Source organism: Hirundo rustica, chromosome 10 (genome assembly GCF_015227805.2).
Source record: "Hirundo rustica isolate bHirRus1 chromosome 10, bHirRus1.pri.v3, whole genome shotgun sequence".
Taxonomy (NCBI): Eukaryota; Metazoa; Chordata; class Aves; order Passeriformes; family Hirundinidae; genus Hirundo; species Hirundo rustica.
In genome coordinates this window covers 20,213,642-20,237,865 of record NC_053459.1, presented here as the reverse complement: position 1 = coordinate 20,237,865, position 24,224 = coordinate 20,213,642, and the positions used below count along the sequence as shown (strand labels likewise).

General features: G+C 41.3%; 1 protein-coding gene across 8 annotated transcripts in view; it reads left to right on the top strand.

Moving 5' to 3' along the window:
• The window catches only part of NAALADL2 (N-acetylated alpha-linked acidic dipeptidase like 2), a 430,994-nt gene that overhangs the window by 276,811 nt on the left and 129,959 nt on the right, over positions 1 to 24,224 (top strand). For all 8 annotated transcript variants that reach the window (XM_040074855.2, XM_040074854.2, XM_058422010.1 and 5 more), the window contains one exon: positions 9,440 to 9,590. In XM_040074855.2, the coding sequence (XP_039930789.1) occupies positions 9,440 to 9,590 (151 nt within the window). The remainder of the gene's footprint in view (positions 1 to 9,439; positions 9,591 to 24,224) is intronic.

Below are 24,224 nucleotides of genomic sequence, written 5' to 3'. Positions count from 1 at the left end.
AGGAAGATAAATAAGTTCATTCTGAGTATTGATTTACTTAAAGGCATGCTAACCAAGTAGTTAAACACTGCTCTTTTCCATAAATGAAGCTAAAATATTAATTAACCAATTAATAATATTCAGTTTTCCTAGTTGGTATATAGATATGCCTGAGGCTTATGTGTAGCACACTATATCATTATATGTTCTACTTGGAAACATAAAATTATATAAAATGTAAATTTAAAAATATATAACAATGTTATGCAGTTTTAAAAGAGACTGTTATATTACATTCAAGGCATTATTTTAAAAGCATGAAACCTGGATGCAGCATAATAGACCAGGGAAGAGTTGAGCACGGAGTATTTTGTACTTTGTTTTGAACTTAACAAAAAACCAAAAGACTAGAATTTTCCAATGCTGGTAATTCGATAAGAATTGTGAGAATGATAAGATAAGTGAACAGGTACTGATTTTGCACAGGTCCAGTGAAGGCAGCTAACCACCTAACAGTTGACATGAAATTACTCTGGGCAGCAAATGTGCCTTAATTGCAAATCTCTGACTGATTGCTGTGCTTTTTGAGGGCATCTGCTGACACCTTGGTGGAGCCCATGCAACAGCTGCACTCTTGGAGCTAGAAAAGTCATAATCTTACTTTTGTCTTGGAGATAGGAGGATGGCTTGGGCTGTTTTCATTTCAGCACTGCTAACTTCCAGTGTTGGTACTGGAAAATATGTATTCCAGGTACCCCAAGGATATTTACATTTTAGTTAAAAAAAAAGACCACAGTGAGAATCAAAGGTTATGAGTTTACACTGCATATGAGGCACAGTCAGGGGTGTTTATACAAAGCAGGCATTTCCCTTGCTCTCTGCTCATCTTCTCCCTTTTTATTGCTGATATTTCGGGGGGCTTTGGAATGAGATGAGCTCGAAGGCCCCTCCCAACCCAAACCATTCTGTGATACTGTGACTGGGGGTTCTCCTGCCTGGGAGCTTGCTGCTGGCGTCAAGAGTGAGAAGAAAAAGACAGCAGAGAGTCGAAAAGCCCCCCGAGGTTGGGAGTAGGTTCCCCAAATGTTTGTGGTGAGCAGAGTGGCTGCTGGCGCAGTGGAGCTGGGATGGTGCTGTGGTTTTTGTGTCCTGCAGAAGGATGAGGGGAGCCTGACACCTCAGCTTTCTGGGTCAGAAGTGCCCTGTGCTGGGAATTGTGCTTGAAAATCAGATCTGCTGATCTTACTTAATTTTCCTAGTGGTAGGAAAACAAGTAAACAAGAAAAAAGAAGGAAAGGGGACATTGGCAGATTTGACTCTGGTCTGTGACTCTCTTGGCAGTTTCAGTGGGTTTTGGATTAAAAGTTGGGTAGAATGCATAAAATCCAACAAAGGGTCTAATCGCTTTATTCTTGATGATTTAGCAAGATTATAATTATATCTTTGTGTAATTGTTTTTTGTATGATGGATCTTCAGCTTTATTCTCTCTGTAATAGAGTCTAAACATAGACTGGAATAACCATAAACATAATCAGAAACAACAGCTTCAGTGTGAACAGGGAAATGCTATTGGCTTTCTGGAGGTTGCTCATCTGGACGTTCATCCAGCCTGTTCCTTTTTAATGTTTACTGAATATTTAATGATACTTATTATGCACACAGTGTTCCTCTACATGCGTATTTAGAAGTGAGTAGTATTTCCTGAAGGTGTAGGAATGCAAAAGCAATATGAAAAGCTTTGTATTATATACTCATCAAATAATGAGGCTTTTTTTTTCTGGACTGTAAGCAATTTAAATATTTTGTTTCTGAAATAAATTAAGTAAAGCTTATTGAGTCCAATCAGCCCTTGTTTCCAGGGAATTGTAGTTCAATTTCATTTTTAATTAGATTGAACATTGTGAATTTCTTAGCAGTGGTAAGCAAGATCTGGCAATAAAATATGCACTCAATTTGTATTAAAAGTTGCTGAAATCTAGTACAGGGAACTGGCAGTATATCTGGCTTATGTTTAATTGTCCAAATATCCTATTGTGAAAAATTCCATTTTTAAAAACTGCTCATGTGTAACAAATTACTTTTCTTTGATAAAACTGTGTAGAAGATGAGCAGGCAGCAAACAGGAAAAAGTGTGGGACAGAACATTCAGTTCTTGATAAGCTTAATACCACATGTAGGAGCAGGATGCTAAATTTTTTTCTGTGTGAGGATTACAGAATTAAACCAAGATGATTTTTGCTTTAGAGAGAGTGGGGGGGAAAAGGCTCCAAAGGTTTTTCCTCAACTGCCACAGCTGTCCAGAGGTCAGTGTGTGGATTTCCAGTCAAACCAGCACACAACAAGCTTGTGGCCAGTGCTCATTTAGAGATTTACTGTCCTTGGATAGCACTTATCTGACAGAGAAATATACTTAAAAGTGCAATGGATTGTAAACTGATGTACTAAGTAACTCTTACTCATCACTGCCATGCAGCTCCATCGATCAAAGGGAGATTTTTGTGACTAACATCCTGAAGTTTCTTACCTTTCCCTTCTGCTTTTCTTCCCGCATTCTGTAGGACATCCAAGAACTACAAGGAGACTCTCTCTTCCCTAGAAATAGCTTTCTAGATATTTTTTAAAAAGGGGAAAAAATTGAAAATTGTGAAAGCCAATTAGAGTTTGGAAAGTGATTGCAGAAAATCTCTTAAAAAATCTTAGATATGCTTGTCAGATTCTTTCCACTAATAAGTGCACTTGATGTTATCATTTGTCTGGTAGTCACTATATCAAATTCTTAAGGTCTTGCCATGGTACAGAGCAGCTCTTTGATTTTGTATTGTTCCTATATATGTCACTCTATGGCAGGAATAGTTTGATAAATTCCACTGCAATATGTTTTCCCCCTTCTAAGACCTTTATGGCAATAGCCTGTCATTTATGAGACCACCGTGTATACATTTATAGCTGTTTGAAGTTTTACGCAGCTTAATCCCTTTCCCAGCCCTGTTTGTTCCATACAACAACGATGCCATTCCTCAGGTAAGGAAAGGTGTGTTTCTTTTCATGGTTCCCATTAAACTGGCTGCATCCTCCATCCCTTTTACAGCCTTGGCACAGCACCTTGAGGGTCGATCAGCAAAAGCCAAAAGCTCTTCAGAGTCTTGCCACCAAATTCCTTTGAACATCGATCTTTGTGATGGGGAATCCTGGAGCATTATTAAACATCAAGTGCAGTATTAAAAATATGAGGTGAAACCAAAGGTTTCTTTGTTAAAAACTTGCTAAGAATTTAAAAGAGTGGTATATAAATGAAGATATGTGTACTTAAGTGGGTTTTTTCCACCTTGAGTTTTGTTTGCGTTACCCAACCACTTCCAGATGCTCTGTATTATAATAGGTAATTGAGAGGATGGCAGCATCTGATCTGATCCACAGCATCTAAATCTTACTTTTCTACACAATCTGCTACGGAAATAAAAAGATGTTGTGTCAGTGAGATCTTCCAACATTTACTTTAAATGCACCTTTGCTCTTGCTTCATAATTTTACATACTGCCAGTTAGTCAAATGAGATGGAAGATCCTTTCAGAGCATCATGATTTTAATTGGGACTTCAGTAGAAAAGAATAATTAATAACTCTTAACCTGTCCAGTAAAGCTGTGTCTCAGATTAATGAACCATGTCTTTTGCACATTGCACTATGAATTGAAAAATGCAGCAGGTAAAAACGGATTACTGTTATTTGTCTAATTAATGCTGATCATTGCACTGAAGTATAATGACAATAGGAGCTTTTTTAAAAAAAAAAATTATATTTGATTTTACTACGAGTAATATGTATTAGGTACATATATTTTTTTGTGGGTTTTTTGATATACAGGGTTTATTTTTTTTTTTTTACTGATTAGTTTTTCTTTCTTTTTTGTTTCCACGCTCCATATGTATGATGGCTTTGAATATAAATTTCTGCATGCATTTTTGTGAGATTTACCTGGAAGGGACGGAGAATAGGGGATCACGATTAGATAGAGATAACATACAAACAGGATATTGTTTCTTATTTTACGAGGTGTCCATGTTTTGCTTTGTTAACACCGAGTGGACTTGTAGTAACAGTGAGATTGTGAATCTGCCTTTAGGAAGAGGAAGAGTTTTGGCCTAAAGGTACATGGAGGAGGTTGTATGTTAGAATAATAACATGATCCCAAATTAACTTTGCTGTCAGTAGCTGACACTTGAAGGCCTTTGTTGTCTAATGAACTGTGATGTCATTAACACTAAGGCAGTCATTGTGTAAAATACGATTTTTGCAATTTTGTGTGCAGATTTAAGGAGATTTAAGTAGTGTAAACTGCCTTTTTAAGTGTTAAAAAAATGTCCTTAAGACTCTGTAAGTGCTTGTAGCTAAAGAATGTTCTATCTCTTTATTTAGTGTTCTGTTACTTTGCCAGACACAGACATATTTTTGATACAGAAAAGCCTTCAGAAACCTGAGAGAAGTTTCAATGAGCAGCCTGATGTTATCTATTAATATGATTATTTGTGTACAGGAGTGAGGATGAACTTTCAGTAGTGTGAAATCCATTCGGATAAATGACTTCTGATGATGAGAACTACATTTTTAGGCACTTTTGACTTCAGACATCAAGGTGTACTTTTGAAAGGTAGACTTGTAAAATACACTGGCATAGTACATGATAAATAACAAGATAGAAGAGAACTCTTAAGTACTGTTGTGCAGCGGATTAATATTGTTTTGTTTACTGTTATCTAAGGGTTGAAAGTCTGAAATCTTATGTAATAGAGCTGAAAGCAGAATTAGATCACATAAGAAAATGCCACTGGATTTATATTGACTCTAGTAACAGTCATGGAACCTGTGGTAAAATTAAGAGATCTGGATCACTTTTTTTTCCAGCGTTAAATTTGATTTGAAAATCTCTCTACAAGTGGTGGAATGTGTTTGGAAGTTGCTGCATTTTAAATCAAGTTTTCCAGACACACTGTTAGTGCTACTTGTTTGGAGTAAGAATGGAACCTTCCATGATGGCAAAGTCCCTTGCTATATAGAATTGTAAGCCAATGTATCTTGTACTGAACTGCTTTATCTTAAATAATGTATCAGTCACTAAAAGAACAGGTTGTTCCATGGATTAGTGAGCAGGTGTTTCATAGCTCTGTTTCTTGAGGCTGGATTTTGTGGTGTCTCATCTGTGGGCAAGTTTCTGTATTCCTTTACATCTGTCACTCTATCTCTTGATTTCTTCCATGTGTTTTCCCCCTTCCATTAAGGATTAAGCTCTTCAGTTTTTATAAATGCCTTCTCAGTCGTGCGTTAACATCACCTGCCTCTTGTCTGCTCAGTATCCCATTTTCATTAAACTTGCAGGGAATATACCGAGATACTTCCTCCTGTGAAATAAGTCTTCTGTGCCAACTAATCAGTGGCTCAGTTATTTCTGTGGATCAGGACACATAAATGGACAAGCTTAGAAAGTGCACTTAGGCAATATTTGTCAGTAACAGGGCTGGTGTTGTACTTCATAAAGCACAAACTGCACTGCTGATGCTGTAAACATCACGAGGGGGAGAACTGTCTGTACAGGGGGTTCTCAGAGGGCTTGTCCGTATTTTGGAACCGCTTGCAAATATGGTGAGGAGAACTGCTAATAATGAGAAGCTATTTTAATATGCAGTTAGTAAGTTGATATAATCCACAGTTACTTGCATCATATTCTTTTCTTTTTTTCCCTGCTGCATTCATAAGCGTTGTTAACCATCACTGTTAGCAATATACTGTGTTGTGATGCCCCTTGTTGGTTGATCTTGCATTGCTGCTTTCTGAATTATTTGTAAGCAGAACCATTGCTGGGAATCAACGAAAGGGAGGGAAAATATGCCATGCTTATTTCATTACCTTTAAACATTAGGGTTTTTCTGGATCAGAGGTTCTGGAAACAGGATCTAAGCTGTTCAGTTGCAGTGAGAGAATAGTGTAGGAAACCCTTCCTTAGCTGTCTCTGCACTTGTAGTTGCTGTAATCCAGGTGAGACCAAAGTGTGATGTGATTTCTGCTCTCTGCCCATGAAGTGGCAGCTTAAACTCAGCCCCAGATGTGACTCCCATGGACAGAACATCAGAGTAGTGCTGCTTCAGTCACACTTCATTTTCAGCTGGACAGCGAGGGTACTGCTGGAACAGCTCCATGCCTCAGTGTGCATGTTTTTAATTTTCTGAGCCCCTGGGGTTAGCAGGTAACCAGTCCAGTGTAGTTCCTGGAAAATAATGAAGGCTGATTACCTGGTTGTTTTTGTGCTGTTTGGTGCTTACAAGGTGCAAGGGTGGTCTCAGCTGAGAAGAAGAGACCTGGGGAAAAGCTCCTCAGAGAGTCAGACTTTGCACTCAGGTGGAAGAGAACAAACAGAGCTCGAGGCCAGAACCTGCTGCATTGCTTCCCTGCTTATCACCAGTCATTGATGGGCAGCTCTTATGCATCATGCTGGAGATTCACAGAGGCTTCAGACTGTTCTCTTTGGTAGGTTTGCTCTGTGTTCAGATCATTAATGTGACCCCCAATTAAGTGTTCATTCAGGTGCACACTGGCCTCAGGTGAGCTAAAACACCTTAAAGCCACCTGTGAAAGGTAGTGGCCCTTGTTTCTTGTTGCTTCTTTTCTTTTTCCTCAGCCAATAGTCAAGCTTAACTTGCTTATTTTGGACCCAATACCTGCCAGTAGCCAAAGTCCCACAGTAAAGCTTGCCTGAAATGTGGAGCAGAGACCTGGTCTATGTTACCTGTGTGTCAGTGGTAAATGTTTCCTCTGCCACATCAGAGATGGTGCAGTTAAAACAGAGAAGCAGCTTTGAGTTTTCCCCTTAGAGCCGAACTAAGTTCTCTAGACTGTTGCAATCCATCTTTTCACTGCTTCAGCCATATCATCTTTAAAAGGCAATTTAATGGTGCCTGGTGGTGTATAGAGTTTACAAGGCTAATCTGTCCCCAGGTACACGACAGAGCCTTTGATAAAGCAGCAAGTGTCTCATATTAGATTAAATTGAGTCCAGAATGTTTTATGGGGTGATTTAATATACTGAATTGAAACAGTCACATTTTTTTAAGGTAACTCTAAAAACTGAGGACTTAAGCAGCCATAAATAACTAAAGGGTTAACAGCGGGCACTGGCATCTGTTTTTAAGGGTTCTGCTGTTTCCAGTTTGTTCTGAGATGTTTATGGCTTTGGGAGAGGAACAATGCATACATCCAAAATCATAAGGAACAGATTTTGGTGTTGTATGGATTTGCAATCTAAAATAATCTATTCATTTGAATAGATGTGCCCTGGTTTACCTGAAGGAATTAATCTACAATCTTCTGTCTTGTAAAAAAATACGCAGTACCTTCTTTGGCTTCTTTGTGCTCGGACAATTTATGGCTGGTAAAGGGTTGGCAAATTTAAGATGAAAATGGAATCAACAATGCACATTTTTTGTTGATATAGTTGTGCTGTCACTGTTGTAAAGTTAAAAAGCAGCAATTATAGCTGAAATCTGAAAGCTGTTTTGTAATTTCACATGTATGACACAACTCCTCACTAGAGATTGTAGCCATGGCAGCAGTGGTTGCTGCACTTTGTAAATAACAGATGTGTAGTTACTTTCTCTCACTGAAACTGAGGGATTTAATAGTGATTTTTTTTAAGTACAAAGTTTTTTAAAACTCTCATTAAAATAAAAAAGAAGAGCATCTGTATTTCCTGTTTTGTGTGCTACTAAATAAACCAGGGATTAATAAAAAAGATACTGGATATGGAGGCAGGAAAATTGTTATTTTAAATCCTTCCTGTTACATGATTTAGCTATGATGTGTCCCTAGTTCTCCCACCCTATTTTTTGTGCAATCAAATCCTGTCTGAATTGAAAACAGAACAAAAGAATAATAACTGAACCTACCATTTGGGAAATCCCTATTCCTGCATTACATTTGAGGTCTGTAATTTTTTTTAAAGCATCTGAGCTAATCACCTTGTCTCGCTCTCCTATTCTTCTGAGTAGGGTTCTCTCAAAGACTTCTCTTTTCATCTGTGGATTGCTTGTTTGAGTAAGATAGGCAGGATCAAGTAACAGGTTCAACTTGCATCTGCCTGTCTGAATTCAGATGAGTGTTAAAGTCTTAGCAAATCACAATATTGGATATATTTACTTACAGAAATGGCAAATAGAAGTTTGCTATTTTTATAATATTGCAAATAGTAGGCTGCTATTTTTATATTTTTTCTGTCTTAGCTGTTGAGTAAAGCAGAACTGAACACCAAATGCTTATGAGGCTCAAACTGAATGCCATATATTCATGTAATTTACATACTTGTAAAGCCACAAAGAACTGTGCATAAACATTCCTTAATACCAGCAGCTAGGGGATAAATTGAAAATTATATACATACACAGGAAAAAAAAAAAATGAAGGTTCTAAAATATAGACGGAGGAGGACAATTGAACAGAGAAACAGAGGCTTTGTAAAAAGTTCTCAAGTTCCTGTGAAATCAGAGTTGTGTAGGAACATCGTATACCTGCAGTCATTCTTCAGACCATTTAGAAAGTCATCAGCAGAGCAGCTCAGTGAATAAGTGAATAAGATAATCCTTAAATACCCGAATTACTTTCTGTCTGAAAAATTAATATAGCTTTGTATCAGTGAGTAGTCTTCAGTCAATTCCAAATATGCAGAGCATTATGCTGAAAGGTCATCCCATTTCATGGGAGTATTTGCCACATCGCCCTTTGATTTTGTCTGTTTTGGAATGAAATCCCCTTATTTTTCAGTTCTCTATGAAAGAAAAAACCTGATGCTTTCCAATCAGAAACGCTGCTGGAGGCTGTGGTAATTGGATGCTTTTGTCCTGGACTTTGGGGAAGTTTGCCGGATGTTCTGGCCCAGATCGGTGGATTTTTGGAAACTCAAGCTTTGATGTTCTAATGAGAGAAAATAAAAGCTGTTTGTCTGACAGGGGGCAGATCCAAACATTTCTGTAAGACAGACAGAAGTTTTTAATTTTATTTTTTTTTTTAATGTTTTGTGAACTCCTGTTTTCTCTCTTGACTGAAGAGTAACTGTGTCCAGAAATCCTGTGGAAGGCTGATGCCAGTGCAGGCAAACATTCAGTACGTGCTGTGCCCTTGAAGAGGTAAACTAAGCAAGAACATCTTACAGCTAATATCATGGAAAATAGGGAAGGTCAACTCAAGGTGTTTTAGTGATATTATTTTCAAAACTGAGGCATTTTCAGGGTGGTGTTTATGTCATGGGAAGACCTCTTAAGTTGCTGTGAGCACTTTGGCGGTGCAGCTTGGTACAGAGCGATCTGTGGTGAGAACGTGGTGCGTGGGAAAGCCTCTATCTCAGCAGTAATTAAAAACATAATGATGTGTTCTGCCACTGTTGTTGTTAATGGTCACCTGTGCTGCTTTGTTCCCTCAGCTTTCTCTGCTGGAAGATGCAGGGTTTGGTGGTGTTCTCCTTTACACTGATCCTTGTGACTTACCAAAGACTGCAGACCTCGCTGATAAAGCTTTTATTGTCTCCTTGAACAGCGGGGGAGATCCGTCCACGCCTGGTTATGCCAGCATCGGTAAGTACTGCTCAGCCCTTAGTCACTTCATGTGCATTTTGATTCTCTGTAGATTGTAAATATGGGAGTTAAAACACTAAACCAAATCCTGCTGGAAATAGAGGCTCTGGGTAAGGAAACACTGTGTAATGCAGCGTGGCTTAAAGGATGGAATCCAGTCTCAAAAGTGCTTTAAACTCTTGGCACAAAGTCTGCACTCTCAATAGTTTATTTTGTTTTGTATTTGAGTATTCCCATACTGAACCATTATTACTACTTGCTTATTCTTATCCCACAAACAAAACCCAAAACTGTGAAGAACTGATCCAGTGGTTTCGGAGCATTTTCCACAAGATCTGTCCCCACTGAAAAATTATTCCTTTCATTCTGCCTTCCTCTTTCTTGGTATCAGAAGTGAAAACTTCTGGTCAGTAGGTGCAAGTGAAATGTAATTAGATATTTATATTTTTAAACTATTAAGAAAAAATAACGTTTATAGTATCTGTATGCTACTATCACTTGAATAGGATGTTCCTAGGTTACAATGTAAAATGTGCCCAAAGTATGTATTCTATCACCATCTACATGAAATGTTGTTGTGCACCACTGTTTCCCGTGCCCCGTCCCTCCAGACTATCTTCTGTTAATGGCCCATCAATACCGTCCTGCATGACTCATAGATAACTCTCCCCAGGAGCTATCTCTGTTTAATAGGCAATCAAGGACCCATTGCAAAACTGATAAAATGATATCAGTCCATTGTGAGATGCTCCGCCCAGGGGGAGGAGCCAAGCATTCCCACCTGGATATAATCGGGGCCTTGGGACAGCACAGGCAGCCTTACCCACTGGATTCCCAGAGGACAAGAGCTACCAGACCTTTCTGCAAGAACACTGCTTCAACAAGACCACTTCATCTGGACTGCCACCACCACGGTTTCAGGTTGTATTCTGACTCTGTCAGTGATCTTTTGTACCATTGCATGTGTTTTATTTTATTTACTTTTTTTTTCCTCTCCTATTAAATTGTTTTTTCTGACTTGGAGTCTCTCGCTGGTTTTGCCTTCAAGCCAGCACATATATTTTGGGCCCAACGTGGGGCAGGAAGGTACTGAGAAAAGTCAGAATTACAATTTGTAGTGAGGAAAAAGAAACAGCTGTCCGCTATGATGCTCAACATGCTTTCATATATCTTATACCTAGCTCTCTACATTTTCCCACACATGGGGCAGTATTTGCCGGTCTTAATGCTCATGTGTAGACCAGGGTATGGTACCAGAATTGCTGTATTGGTCTATTATGTTTATTGTATGATAACCTCTGAGGCAATGAGCATCATTCGGAATATATACTCTATTTTGTGTTCTTGTCCTGGTCCAGAATGCTACATCTGGGGCTCTCAATAATCGCACCCAGCCCCTGTGGGGAGGGGTAAAGAATGATTTTTTCCAGTCTTTTAGGTATGGCACAGCAGTTTTCAAAAGTATTGAGTTCTCTCTAGGTGCCAAGGACAGCATATATTGTTGTTAGTTCTGCTTTGCCCTTCTCTGCACGGCCTGCTACCATGTTTAGAAATCAAACACTACATGGGGGTGGTGCAGCGTCTCCTTGAGGAGGAGGGAAAAAGAAACAAATGCAAAACAACGGCATCCGTGTCTACACGAACTGTCGTAGAGGAAACAGGAACCGCATCTATGCAGACTGTCACAGAAGAGAAAGAAACCAAAAACAAGGCAACAGTTCTGCATCTACTCAGACCATCACAGAAGAGAAAGGAACCAAAAACAAAGCAACAGTTTTTCTGCATCTACTCAGACCATCACAGAGGAGAAAGGAACCAAAACAAAGCAACAGTGTCAGTGTCTACACAAGCTGTCCACAGAGGAGAAAGAAAGCAAAAGTGCCATCAGCATCTCCACACAAACTGTCACCGAAGCAGAACAACCTAAACCAGTGGCAGTTGCCCCTGTTCAGAAGAAGAAATCAAAGAGCAAATCAGTCCGCATAATGACTGATGAGGATGTGGCAGGACCTTCGCACCCAGCAGAAGAGACAGAGCCAGAGATCATCACCCGCTCTCTATCCCTGGGTGAACTGCGTGACCTGCGGAGGGAATTCAACCGCCAGACAACGAGTCCATCCTAACCTGGCTGCTCCGCATCTGGGACGCTGCAGCCAATGACACCATTCTGGATGGAAGTGGGCCAGGCAACTGGGATCGCTGTCTCGGGATGTGGTCATTGACCAGGGGATCGGGAGAACCCAACAAACTCTCAGCCTCTGGCGGCGACTGCTAACAAGTGTGAGGGACAGATACCTTTGTAAAGAAGACCTCCAGGTGCACCAAGGAAAATGGAGCACATGGAACAAGGTACCCGATTGCCTGAGGGGAATTGGCTGTGCTGGAGATCATTTTCTCAGAAGACGAGAGATTTCCTAAAAGCCCAGATGATGTCCAGTGCACATCGCAGATGTGGTTGAGATTTGCACGGCTTGGACCAGAGATGTACTTCCCGTACCTGGCAACGCTGCAATGGAGGGAAGGTGAGGACAAGGTGGGCGTCTTGGTCAATAAAACTAAGAATTTACGGGATACTGTCACCGCCCCATTTCGTACCCATGTCTCATCCGTGGAAACAAGGCTGGCTGAGCAAGTCCGGAGCTTGATTGAAGAGGGCCATCAGAAACTAAAAAAGGAACTTAAGGAGAAGAAATTTACCCACATCTCGCCAGAACCAACAAGAGTCTCTGCCATTAGGAGCAGGTACCCACCAGCCAGGGAGAGAGGATACACTCCACGGGGTAACCTCTGGTCTTTTCTTCGGGAACATGGAGAAGACATGAGGAATTGGGATGGAAAACCCACCTCCTCCTTAGCAGCCCGGGTAGTGAAACTGAAGAGAGAGACACCTACCACGAAGAGCTCATCTAGAGCCAACACTGGCTCCAGTCTCAAAGGCACAGAACCCCAGACAGTATAAGAAGAATGATATGACTGATCCACTTGAAGGGACCTCAGGAACAATATTTACAGGAAGAAAGCAACGTGTACCATGACCAGGAATAGGGGGGCCCTGCCTCTAGCCAGGTAGAGGAAAGGGACAATCGGATCTATTGGACTGTGTGGATCCGATGGCCTGGCACATCTGACCCACACAATATACGGCTTTGGTTGACACTGATGCCCAATGTACCCTGATGCCATCAAGGTATGTAGGAACAGAATCCATTTCTATTTCTGGAGTGACAGGAGGGTCCCAGCAGCTGACTGTATTGGAGGCCGAAGTGAGGTTTAACCGGGAATGGATGGCAAAAACACCCCATCGTGACTGGCCCAGAGGCCCCATGCATCCTTGGCATAGACTACCTCAGAAATGGATACTTCAAAGATCCAAAAGGAATATCGCTGGGCTTTTGGGATAGCTGCTGTAAGACAGAAGACATCAGACAACTGAGTACCTTGCCTGGTCTCTCAGATGACTCCTTGCTGTGGGACTACTAAGAGTGAAGAACAACAGGTACCAATCGCCACAACAACAGTACACCGACGGCAATACCGCACCGACAGAGACTCTGTGACTCCTATCCATGAGATGATGATTCGGAAATGGAGAGCCAAGGGGTGGTCAGCAAGGCTCGTTCACCTTTCAACAGCCCTATATGGCCAGTGAGTAAGTCCAGTGGGGAGAATGGAGACGACTGTGGCTTACCGTTGCTCTGAATGAAGTCACCCCACCACTAAGTGCTGCTGGCCAGACATGTTAGAGCTTCAGTCACGAGCTAGAGTCCAAGGCAGCAAAGTGGTATGCGACCATGATATTGCCATGCCTTCTCTCTCCATTCCTTTGGCAGCAGAGTGCAGGGCCCAGTTTGCCTCACTGGAAGGGCGTACAGTACACCTGGAACCGACTGCCCCAGGGGTGGAACACAAGCCCCACCATCTGCCATGGGACTGATCCAGACTGCACTGGAAAAAGGTTGATGCTCCTGAACATTTACAGTACATGATGACATCATTGTATGGGGGAACACAGCAGGGGAAGTCTTTGAGAGAAAGGAGAAAAGATCATCCAGATTCTGCTGAAAGCTGGTTTTGCCATTAAGCGAAGTAAAGATGAAGGACCGGCCAAGAAATCCAGTTCCTGGGAGTAAAGTGGCAAGATGGACGGCCGGCAGATCCCACTGAGGTCATCAATAAGATCATCGCCATGTCCCCACCGACCAGCAAGAAGGAGACACAAGCTTTCCTAGGCGCCATAGGTTTCTGGAGGATGCACATTCCTGAGTACAGCCAGATTGTGAGGCCCTCTCTACCTGGTCACCCGCAAAGCAAGAAGAACGATTTCCACTGGGGCCCTGAACAGCAAGCAAGCCTTTGCCCAGATCAAGCAGGAGATCGCTCATGCGGTAGCCCGTGGCCCAGTGAGGACGGGACCAGAAGTGAAGAACGTGCTCTACTCAGCAAGCGGGAACAATGGCCTGTCTTGGAGTCTTTGGCAGAAGGTTGCCTGGGGAGACTCGGGCCGACCACTGGGATTCTGGAGCCGAAGCTACAGAGGATCTGAAGCCAACTACACTCCCACAGAGAAGGAAATCTTAGCCGCCTATGAAGGACTTCAAGCTGCCTCAGAAGTAATTGGCACTGAAACGCAGCTGCTTTTGGCACCTCGACTACCAGTGCTGGGATGGATGTTCAAGGGAAAGGTTCCTTCCACGCATCATGCCACTGACACCACATGGAGCAAATGGATTGCCCTCATCACACAGCGCGCCCGTATTGGAAACCCGAATCGCCCTGGGATTCTAGAAATTATAACTAACTGGCCTGAAGGTGAGACTTTTGGATTATCTTTTGAAGAAGAGGAAGAACAAGTGACACGTGCCGAGGAAGCCCCACCGTATAACGAGCTACCGGAGACTGAAAGACAATATGCCCTTTTCACTGACGGTTCCTGCCGAATTGTAGGCGCTAACCGGAAATGGAAAGCTGCAGTATGGAGCCCCACACGACGAGTTGCACAAGCTACTGAAGGACAAGGTGGATCAAAGTCAAATTGCCAGGAACTTAAAGCCATCCAGCTAGCTTTAGATATTGCCGAACGAGAGAAGTGGCCAAAGACTCTATCTCTACACCGACTCGTGGATGGTAGCTAATGCTCTGTGGGGATGGCTGAACCGCTGGCGGAAAAAGGCCAATTGGCAGCGCAGAGGGAAACCCATCTGGGCTGCTGAGATTTGGCAAGACATCGCCGCCCGAGTAGAGAAGCTGACCCGTTAAGGTTCGACACGTGGACGCACATGTGTCCAAGAGTCAGGCTAATGAAGAGCATCACAACAACGAGAGGTGGACCAAAGCCGCCAAGGTGAAAGTATCACAGGTGGATCTAGACTGGCAAACACAAGGGAGAAGTATTCTTAGCCCGTTGGGCCCATGATGCGTCTGGTCATCAGGGGAGAGAGATGCAACATTACGATGGGCCCGGTCGACCCGAGGGGTGGACCTTACTATGGGACAACATCTCACAGGTCTCACAGTTGTGAGACCTGCGCTGCAATCAAACAGGCCAAGCGGGTAAAGCCTCTGTGGTACGGTGGACGATGGTTGAAGTACAGGTATGGGGAGGCCTGGCAGATTGACTACATCACCCTTCCCCAAACCCGCCAAGGCAAGCGCTATGTGCTAACTATGGTGGAAGCCACCACTGGATGGTTAGAGACCTACCCTGTACCTCATGCTACTGCTCGGAATACTATCTTAGGCCTTGAAAAGCAGGTCTTGTGGAGACATGGCACTCCTGAGAGAATCGAGTCAGACAATGGGACCCATTTCAAGAACGGCCTTATAAACACCTGGGCTAGAGAACATGGCATTGAATGGATATATCACATCCCTTATCATGCACCAGCTGCCGGGAAAGTTGAACGGTGCAATGGGTTACTTAAGACTACCCTGAAGGCGCTCGGTGGGGGGACTTTCAAAAATTGGGAACTGAACTTAGCAAAGGCCACCTGGATGGTCAACACTCGAGGGTCAATCAATCGAGCTGGTCCTGCCCAGTCTGAACCCTTGCACACAGTGGATGGAGATAAAGTCCCTGTGGTACACATGAAAGGCATCTTAGGAAAAACTGTTTGGATTAATCCCACATCAAGCAAAGGCAGACCCATCCGTGGGATTGTTTTTGCTCAAGGACCTGGTTCCACTTGGTGGGTAATGCAGAAAGATGGGGAAACCCGTTGTGTACCACAGGGAGACCTAATTTTAAGTGAGAACTGAGTATAGGGTTTCATTCTGTATATGTGTATATTTATCTATCTAGCTGTAAGAATGTATTAATTTAGGTATAATGTAGATGGTCATAGAATAAGGGGTGGATTATGTCCTAGGTTACAATGTAAAATGTGCCCAAAGTATGTATTCTATCACCATCTACATGAAATGTTGTTGTGCACCACTGTTTCCCGTGCCCCGTCCCTCCAGACTATCTTCTGTTAATGGCCCATCAATACCGTCCTGCATGACTCATAGATAACTCTCCCCAGGAGCTATATGTGTTCATTTGGCCTTGCCCAGGTAGACTTGGTAATTAATTATGCTCCTCTAAATACATGTATTTTTGAAAGATGGGAAATACAGAACTGATTTCAGAGAGCAACATCATCTTATATCATTTTACGCAGGTTTTTTTGAAGCAATGTTAACAATAAATAGAAGCAGCAGCACATTTGACTTGGATGTGCTACTTAAACCAACATTGTGGCAGTTCAGTGAATGTGTGTTCAGCTTCTCTGCAGCTTTTTCAGCTGCACAGCCCTTTTTACTATCTAACTATTTGGAAATGTATTAAGCAGCAGTCTATAGGTTTGTGACAAGGCTTCATCAGGAATATTTTGTCCGGTTACTGGCTCAGGCATCTTAAAGTTTGACTTGAATTGGCACTAAATCAACTGAGGCAACGTGGAGATACGTCACGCCTAGAACGGCAGAAAATAGAAATATTTGCCTGGTTGTCAAAGAATGGTGTTAGCTATTCACAGCATGAATGCCTTGACAGCTCAGTGGGAAAGAAATTGCACATTTTCTCAGTGTCTCAGTGTACCTGACCCAGTGTTCTTAAAAGTGCCCTGGGAGCTACAGAGGTAAATATAACACTCTTCAAGCTTTATTCTTGCTCATTTCATGGAGCTATTTGAAAAACAGTTTGTGGTGTCTCTGTCTGGCTGACTCCTTAATGTTTTATTTACCCTACATGAAAAGTAAAGCTAATTAAAACAGATACACCATCATGAAGATGCCACTTCAGTGTTTAAACCTTATGTGTTAGTTTTCTGTCAGTAAATGATCTCATCTGCAGTGTGCATTCCAATCTCCACTTTGGGAAAGAGAAGCTTAATAATATGGACGGTGGTGTAACAAGTGCATCGATGGTTTCTGGTAGAAGCCTTAGTGTGGCTTGTCTGTGGTTTTAAATCTCTGGGCAACGTTCATAAGCAGGAGCCGGTTATCATGCTGAAGATCATTTATATTTTGATCATTGAATGCCATGATGAGCTGGAAAGATCTCAGAGGAATACTTGAGAAAACCCTTTTTTTATGGTTTTGTCACTGGAAGGGAGATCAGATGGAAGCAATTCCTGTGTTTGTGATGATGATTTTGCTTCTGTGAGACTGAATTGACTTGCTTAGGAGTAGCTCATGCCTGGGACAGGCAAAAATTCATGTGGAGTGCAGGCTTTTCCATGGGGGATGCACTTGGTTAAACTGCTCTGTGTGGAATAAAAGAGCCAGAGAGCCGGGGCTGCCCCTTTCACTTTGATTCACAGAGTGCAATAAGCACTACAAGAGATTTTAGTGGAAGCTCCTGCTTAAGTTATTGGCATATCTTTGACACCATCTGCACTTCACACTTTGCCAGAAGAGCTGTTACTATCACAATCTCTGGGCTGCTGCTACCAGCATTCTCCCGTTTACTGGGAAATTCCTGGTGAGTGATCCAAAGCTAGTCTTGTACTTGGTGAATAAAAGGCAGGAAACTTGGATTTTATCCTGCTGCCTTTGTTTCTCAAGTTCTTTTAGTCTGGAAACAGATTTCTCAGTGGTATCAGACTACTGGAATGCTTCAGTTTTTTCCTTGGAAAAAAGTCTTCAGGAAATGGTATAATTTACGGATCTTTTCTCAAAAGTTGACAACATTATAAAGTGGGATTTATGTAATAGTTCAGAGAGAGTTTTGGAGTTCTCATGAGGTTTCAGCTCACATTTTCTGTTTCATGAAGTTTAAATGCTGCAGTTCTGCATATGAATCATCTCGAATGTATAGAGATAGCTTGAGGATGGGTTTGAGATGCCAACTACCTACAAGTAGAATGATTTTATTGATCTCTGTTTAACAAAGGGGAAAAAGTAATGATGAGAAGGGGAAGTGAACAGCACTTATGTGGAAGTTTCTGCAGCTCTGTTTCATAATTTAATTCTTCTGTTCTTAGGACTCTTCCAATCCTAAGTCATATCAGTCCTGAAAAAATCATAGGATCCTTTGGGAGCATCATTTCTGTCTTTGTGATTCTGACTGCCAAAGACTAGTGTCCTTCATTTTTAGAAATCTTTCTTCTCTGTTCGTGCTTTTGAAATGAAATAGATCCAGGAGGTGGAACTCAAGGAGGTAATCATACAGGATTAAGAAGCTTGATGAGGAAATAAGAGACTCGTGTGGCAACGATTGTCTTGCAAATAAAGTTTGGAAGAATAGTGTAAAACTTGAGTGCCTTCCCCATCTACTTTTCTATTTCCATTTTGACTTTTTGACTGCTGCACTTCCTTTCACCCACCTTTGTATGGCAGACACATATTAGATTTCTCCATCACTAGACTTCAGAGCTGTTTCAAATCAAATTTGTTTCCACACAGGAAATGGCTCAGTAAACAAAAATATGGATAGAATCTATTTGTCAATCCTGCTATGTAAATAGAAAAGTGGCATTGTGATAAGCACTAAGAACCCTGCCCATGAGATAAGGTGCCTCATAATAGAATCCCTATCTGTGCAGAGGGGGAATAGGAATTATTTCATGAAGAGTTCAGATGGCATCATAGAAAATAATGTGAGCTTAGAAATGCTGAAATATAACAGCTGTAAAATACAATCTTATGGTATCAGCTGGAGTTTGAAGTGTAATGTTGTTTTAGGGAGTTGTTAGGCAGAGGTTATAACAGTAAGAAAAAGGGGTGTGTTTGGAAGTCGTGCGTGGTTCGGGTTATGGTTAACAGCTGGTCGTGTGAGCCATATTACAGGAATTTGGGTGAAAAAATCAGTGACACGGGAAATGCACAATGTCCCAAGAATTGTGAATAGAATTATTCAGACAGAAGAAGAATTGACAGGAGCATTCCTCAAACATTGCTAATAGGATTTGTTTTCAGAGGAAGGGACGAGAAAGACAAGGAATTGTTAAGGATTTGACCCACTGCAGGCCACAGCTGAGGCCATCAGCAAAGTCTGTGATGCCTCTAAAAGTGTATTTAAAAAGGAACAAGGTTCCTGGAAGGGCAGGGGAGTGAAACTGAGCCTGGAAAAGGGCAGGGTGGCAGTGCTGTTCTAATCTTCTTGGGTTTGTTTCTCACCATCCAAATCTATTTTAACTGGCAGTTGCTGACCCTGTTTTGCCCAAGCTGGTGATTGATAAGTGATCTCTCTGTCTTTACCCTGATCAATGATCTTTCCCATCTTACTTTCCTTGCCTTGTGGGATAGGGATAATGAGAGGCTGGTAGGGTCTGGAAGCTGGCCAAGGTTTACCCACCACACTCAGCTGCACAAAATTTAAACACCCAGTATGCATCATAAAACCCCCTTGATCTTTACCTCTTTAGAAATGTGCCATTCTTTAATTAAGCGTAGCCAGTTCTTCTGTAGCAGCTACAGGGAACTGCTGCCACTGCTTGGAGTGTGGGTGAGTGGGTACTTGCTGGGATGGGAGGGTGTGCCTGTTGATTTTTTAGCCAGCCCTGTGTTTCTGTAGGTTTAGGTGTGCCCTGCCTGCTATCTGAGTTTGTCCTTTCTGTCCTTCACTTCAAGATATTTTGCTCCTCTGAAGCCAGCAGCTGAGCAGAAGTTAGCTGGAAAACAGAACGTTGTGTAATGGTTTTAACCATGCTTATGCAACATATGTTCTAAAATGGTTTGTTATAAATCACTGTGACTTTTTACAAGATGTCCTCAGCCCTGGTTTGTCTGTTCTTTTCAAGAACAAAACACAGTCACAAGGATATATTTTCTATGCTTGCCTCTGCGGCTGTGGAAATGATTCTGGGAATGAGTTTTTTCTTTCCTTTTTCAAAACTTGTGCTTGCTTTCTGCTAATAACATCAGATAAATGAAATACAATGACAATTTGTTGTAAAATGACTGTCTACAGTCAGGCTTCTATGCACCGTGCTTTGATTTTCCTTGAGGACAGACTGAATCTGAGGAGAAAGAAAAGCTAAAGTTTGATACTACAATTTAGGTGTGTGTATGTATGTTTACATGTACTCTTGACCATTTTATTTTAAGCTTACAACATAATTTCAATGGTTGCCACAGAAAACGCACAGAGTTTATCAGACCAACTACACTGCTCTATCTGATACACTGTTATTTTCTGTATGAGCAAAAATCAGTGCTAATGCAATAGAGAGGTCAATCTTTGGAAAATAGTGGCCTTTGAATAATGAATGAGCAATAAGTAAGAATTTCAGCAGATTTTCAATAATATCTGTAGCACTACTGGTTCAAGAGGTGTCTAAATCCATGATCTGCCTCTTGAGATTTTTCAGGATATAATAAAGCAAGTAAGTTTCTATGTAAGTATCAAATTGCATGCTCTGAGATTTTTGGATTTGTGGGTTTTAGTTTTTAGTTTTTCCTCCTGTCTGGCTTTTAGTTAGGTTTGCATGTATTTAAAACTGAGAGAATTAGTTGGACGTGGAGATATTTTAGGCTCTCATGTTTTTAGCGTCTGGACCTCTGTATTGCGTATCAGATATCATTTTATCTTGTATGAAGCTGCCTATATTTTTTTCTTGGAAGCACATTTTAATTGAAAACGTTCTGATTTTATTAGAGTATTAGAAGAGAAGAGAAATTACTGGCAATGGTACTGGAATAGCTTGCTAGCACTGTTTTTATCATTTGACTTTTGCAAATGCCATCATGAAACATATGGTCAAAACTTTTCTCAGTTTCAAGCAGAAAGTTATTAAAAAAATTTGAATTTATAAGAGAAATGGAACGTACAAGTGATGAAGACCAGATTATTTGAAAACAACAAATCAGCACTTCCTATGCTGCAAAATTAGCTCAGTGGAAAACATAATGACTAAATTCTTCCTGATGCCTTGTAAGTTGCAGAGGACTTCTCAATGTTTTCGACATTTCAGACAGTTTCAAACTACTACTAAACAGCTGTGACTCGCTACAGAATGTTTTCCAGCGAAGCTGCTTTTTCTCTCATCCAGCAAAAATAACATTTTTAAATGGAGTCCAGATTAGAAGCTACCCAACTCACAAGCGAATTTAGAATGCTTCAATCTTGAGTGCGGTCATGATTGAAGTGAATCCTGCCATAGCTTTACTGACATACTTTAACCCAGCATAATTTGTGCAGGTTGAGCTGATTTATTATGTGCTCACAGAGCTGCAAACATCTCTGCCTGGCAGTGAACCCAGCTGGTGTCTTGGAATCTGCTCCTGCAGGGTCTGGCTGAAATCGGTTGTCTTTGCATAAATTTGGGATGGAAGGCTCCTTCTGATGGACCATGCACTCTGTGGCCAGTTCTTTGCTACTTGATACCCTTCTCTGGCATTTACTGTGTTTTTTCTTGGTTTTGTAGGCTCCAAAACTCTGATTTGTAGTGTTATAGTAGAAGAACCTCAGTGTGCTATGCCTGTTTTTCCTGTATTTCTAACAGTTGAGTCTTCTTCCATTGCAGGTGATATATTGTGAATTCTAAAAACATGATACTTGTCAGAATTTAAGATTCCCTCCAAATAAGAGTGTGTAGATTTAAAACTGTTAATTTTTCAATGAAGAGTTAACTTCAATTAAATGAAATGCCAGGTGGCAAAATGTTTTTTGTGAATTTAAGCTGCATTTAGTGGTTTATTAAGTGTTAATTTCGTTTTGTATGTAGAAAGGAGATTTTTAACAGACGTTAATTTCTGTTTTAAGTTCTTTTAAAAACTGAATTTTTCTATGTAGAAGTTGGTAAAATATAGAGAAGAGGTAAAAGGGTGGTGTGGTTGAACGATTTGAACATTTTGGACCCCATTCACTGTAAGCTGTGCTTTTTTCTAATTGATTTTGTATGTACAAAGCAAATTTTTGAAGAGGACTGTGTTTTATTCAAGCATGCTGCTAAGATGTCGTGTCAGATAAAAAGACAAGCATTTCTGGTAAGTTATTATCTGTGCATAATTACTAACGGTGCTGTAATTGCCAAAAACATGCCTGTCTCAAAGTGCAGACTCTGGTCAGATTCAACCATAATTCTGTCCAAAAGGGAAAAATGTCAGTACCAGAACAGATAGCCCTCACAGGAAGATAAAGCGCATATATATATATATGTGTGTGTGTGTGTGTTTGTGTGTATGTATATGTATGTATATATACCCATATATATGTATATGTACCCATATACATATATATACACACACACATATATATATTAAAAAATGGAATTATGCTTCCTTCTAAAGCTTGCCTATCTTTCTTATACATTTGTAAGTGTCTGTATTACTGTGGTGTTTTATCCTCCCAGTGCTATGCTGAAGTTGGGATACCACAATGTAACTTTTACATGTTGTAGACAACACCTGCAAGTAGACCTGCACAGTAGCAAGAACGCTGTAAAGTCAGCTGGCTGATTGTTTAAGCAATTAAAGATATAATTAGTTTTATAACTGAATTTTTTTCCTAGTGCTGTTCAAATACTGAAAGCCAGACTAAGCCAAACCATCTCTAACTTGACTTGATCTCTGTTCCAGCCCACTGCTTTACTATATCCAGCAGCTGCATCTAAAAGATAATAGCACCTTTTCTTACTTTCAGACAGGTAGGAACTCTTCCAAAAGAAAACCTAATCATCTTGTAATGGAGATAGGGAAAATATTTCATTGTTGCATAAATGAGTACTATCATATTAAATAGTATTCATCTGCAGAGCTGTAAAAGACACTGGTAATTCACTACAGGTTGGGTTTGCCCAATTTTCCAAAGAATTTTGCTTGTGCTTTTCAAAGGTGGTTTTGTTGGGTGTTTTTTGGGTTTGGGTTTATTTTCTTTTTAGATTTGCATTGCAGAATTTTTTTTAGATTTAGATTGCAGAAAAATGCTCTGCCCAGGGGAACTGGGAAGACGTGGTGTGGGTGGGAAAGAGGAAGGGGTTGATTTCAGTGACAGTGTGCTCCAGGGTGTGGTGGATCACAGAGTTCCTGGGATGTCCCTGGTCCTGATGTCAGTAAAGGGGACACGGGGGAAAATAATTGTACACTACTTGAGCTTGAAAAGGGACCTGAGGAGATCATTGAAGGACCAGGCACCTGTTTAAACCTAGAGCAAGTTTCCTGAGTCATTTTCCATTTGGGTTTTGAGCATCTCCAAGCACAGGGACAACCTCTTTGAGTCCTTGATTACTGTCACCATAAAATAGTTTGGGGGTTTTCTTAATGTTAAGGGGAATTTCCTGTATTTCAGTTTGTGCCTGTTGCCCCTCCATTCCCTGAACGCCACTGGAGAACAATCTGGCTCCTGTCTTCCACACCTCCATCAATTATTTACACAAATCTCCTCAAGTCTTCTTTGTTCAAGAATGAATTTTGTGACTCTCAGCTTCCTACTACTCCCAGTGAGCTTCTTGTCCTTCATAGGTTTGGAAATTATTTCCAAGATTATTTGATCTGTCACCCTCACCATGACTTATGTATGGCTGATCCCAGATCCCCTTCTTGAAGGTGATAGAGATGATACTTGCTTTCATCATGTCCTCATGAACCTCTTCCCATCACCATGAACTTTCTAAGATCTTTATGACCTCAGTGTGACATCCACGAGCTCCTTCGTCACTCAGGGTTCCCAGGCCAGCAGGGCTTGCCCTGATGAGTGAATTTACATTTTCCTCCAGCTAGTGCTCTCTGAAGCTCTTTGTTCCACCCATCACACTGCTCAGTGTCACAAACCACCCTTGCTGCAGTTTGGGTGATGAAGGTTCCTTAGGTGCGACAGAATGTAGCCTTGGAAAGTTTCCTGGATGGGGAAGAATTGAGGAATCACGTCCAGTGGTGATCTATGGATGAGTGGAGCTTCCTCTGCCAGGATGGTCTTTAGGTGTGATGTTATGAACCAGTGTAGACAAGTTCCTAAAGTTCACTCAGCATCGCTGGGGATGTGGGGACTTCACGCTTAGGGGGCTTTAGATTAATTTACTGTTGCTGGTACAAAGTGCGAGATTCCTTTCTGTAAGAGACTGCATCAGGTTTGATCCAAATGTGTTCTTTCCTCTGCAGAAACAATTTCAAATGCTTGGGTGTTTGCTCTGTGAAAACAGGGAGCTTCATTTTGGGAAGGGGATAGTGCTGGAAAAAAACCACTCAGAGGTGGCCAAGGGTCAGCTGTGCAAT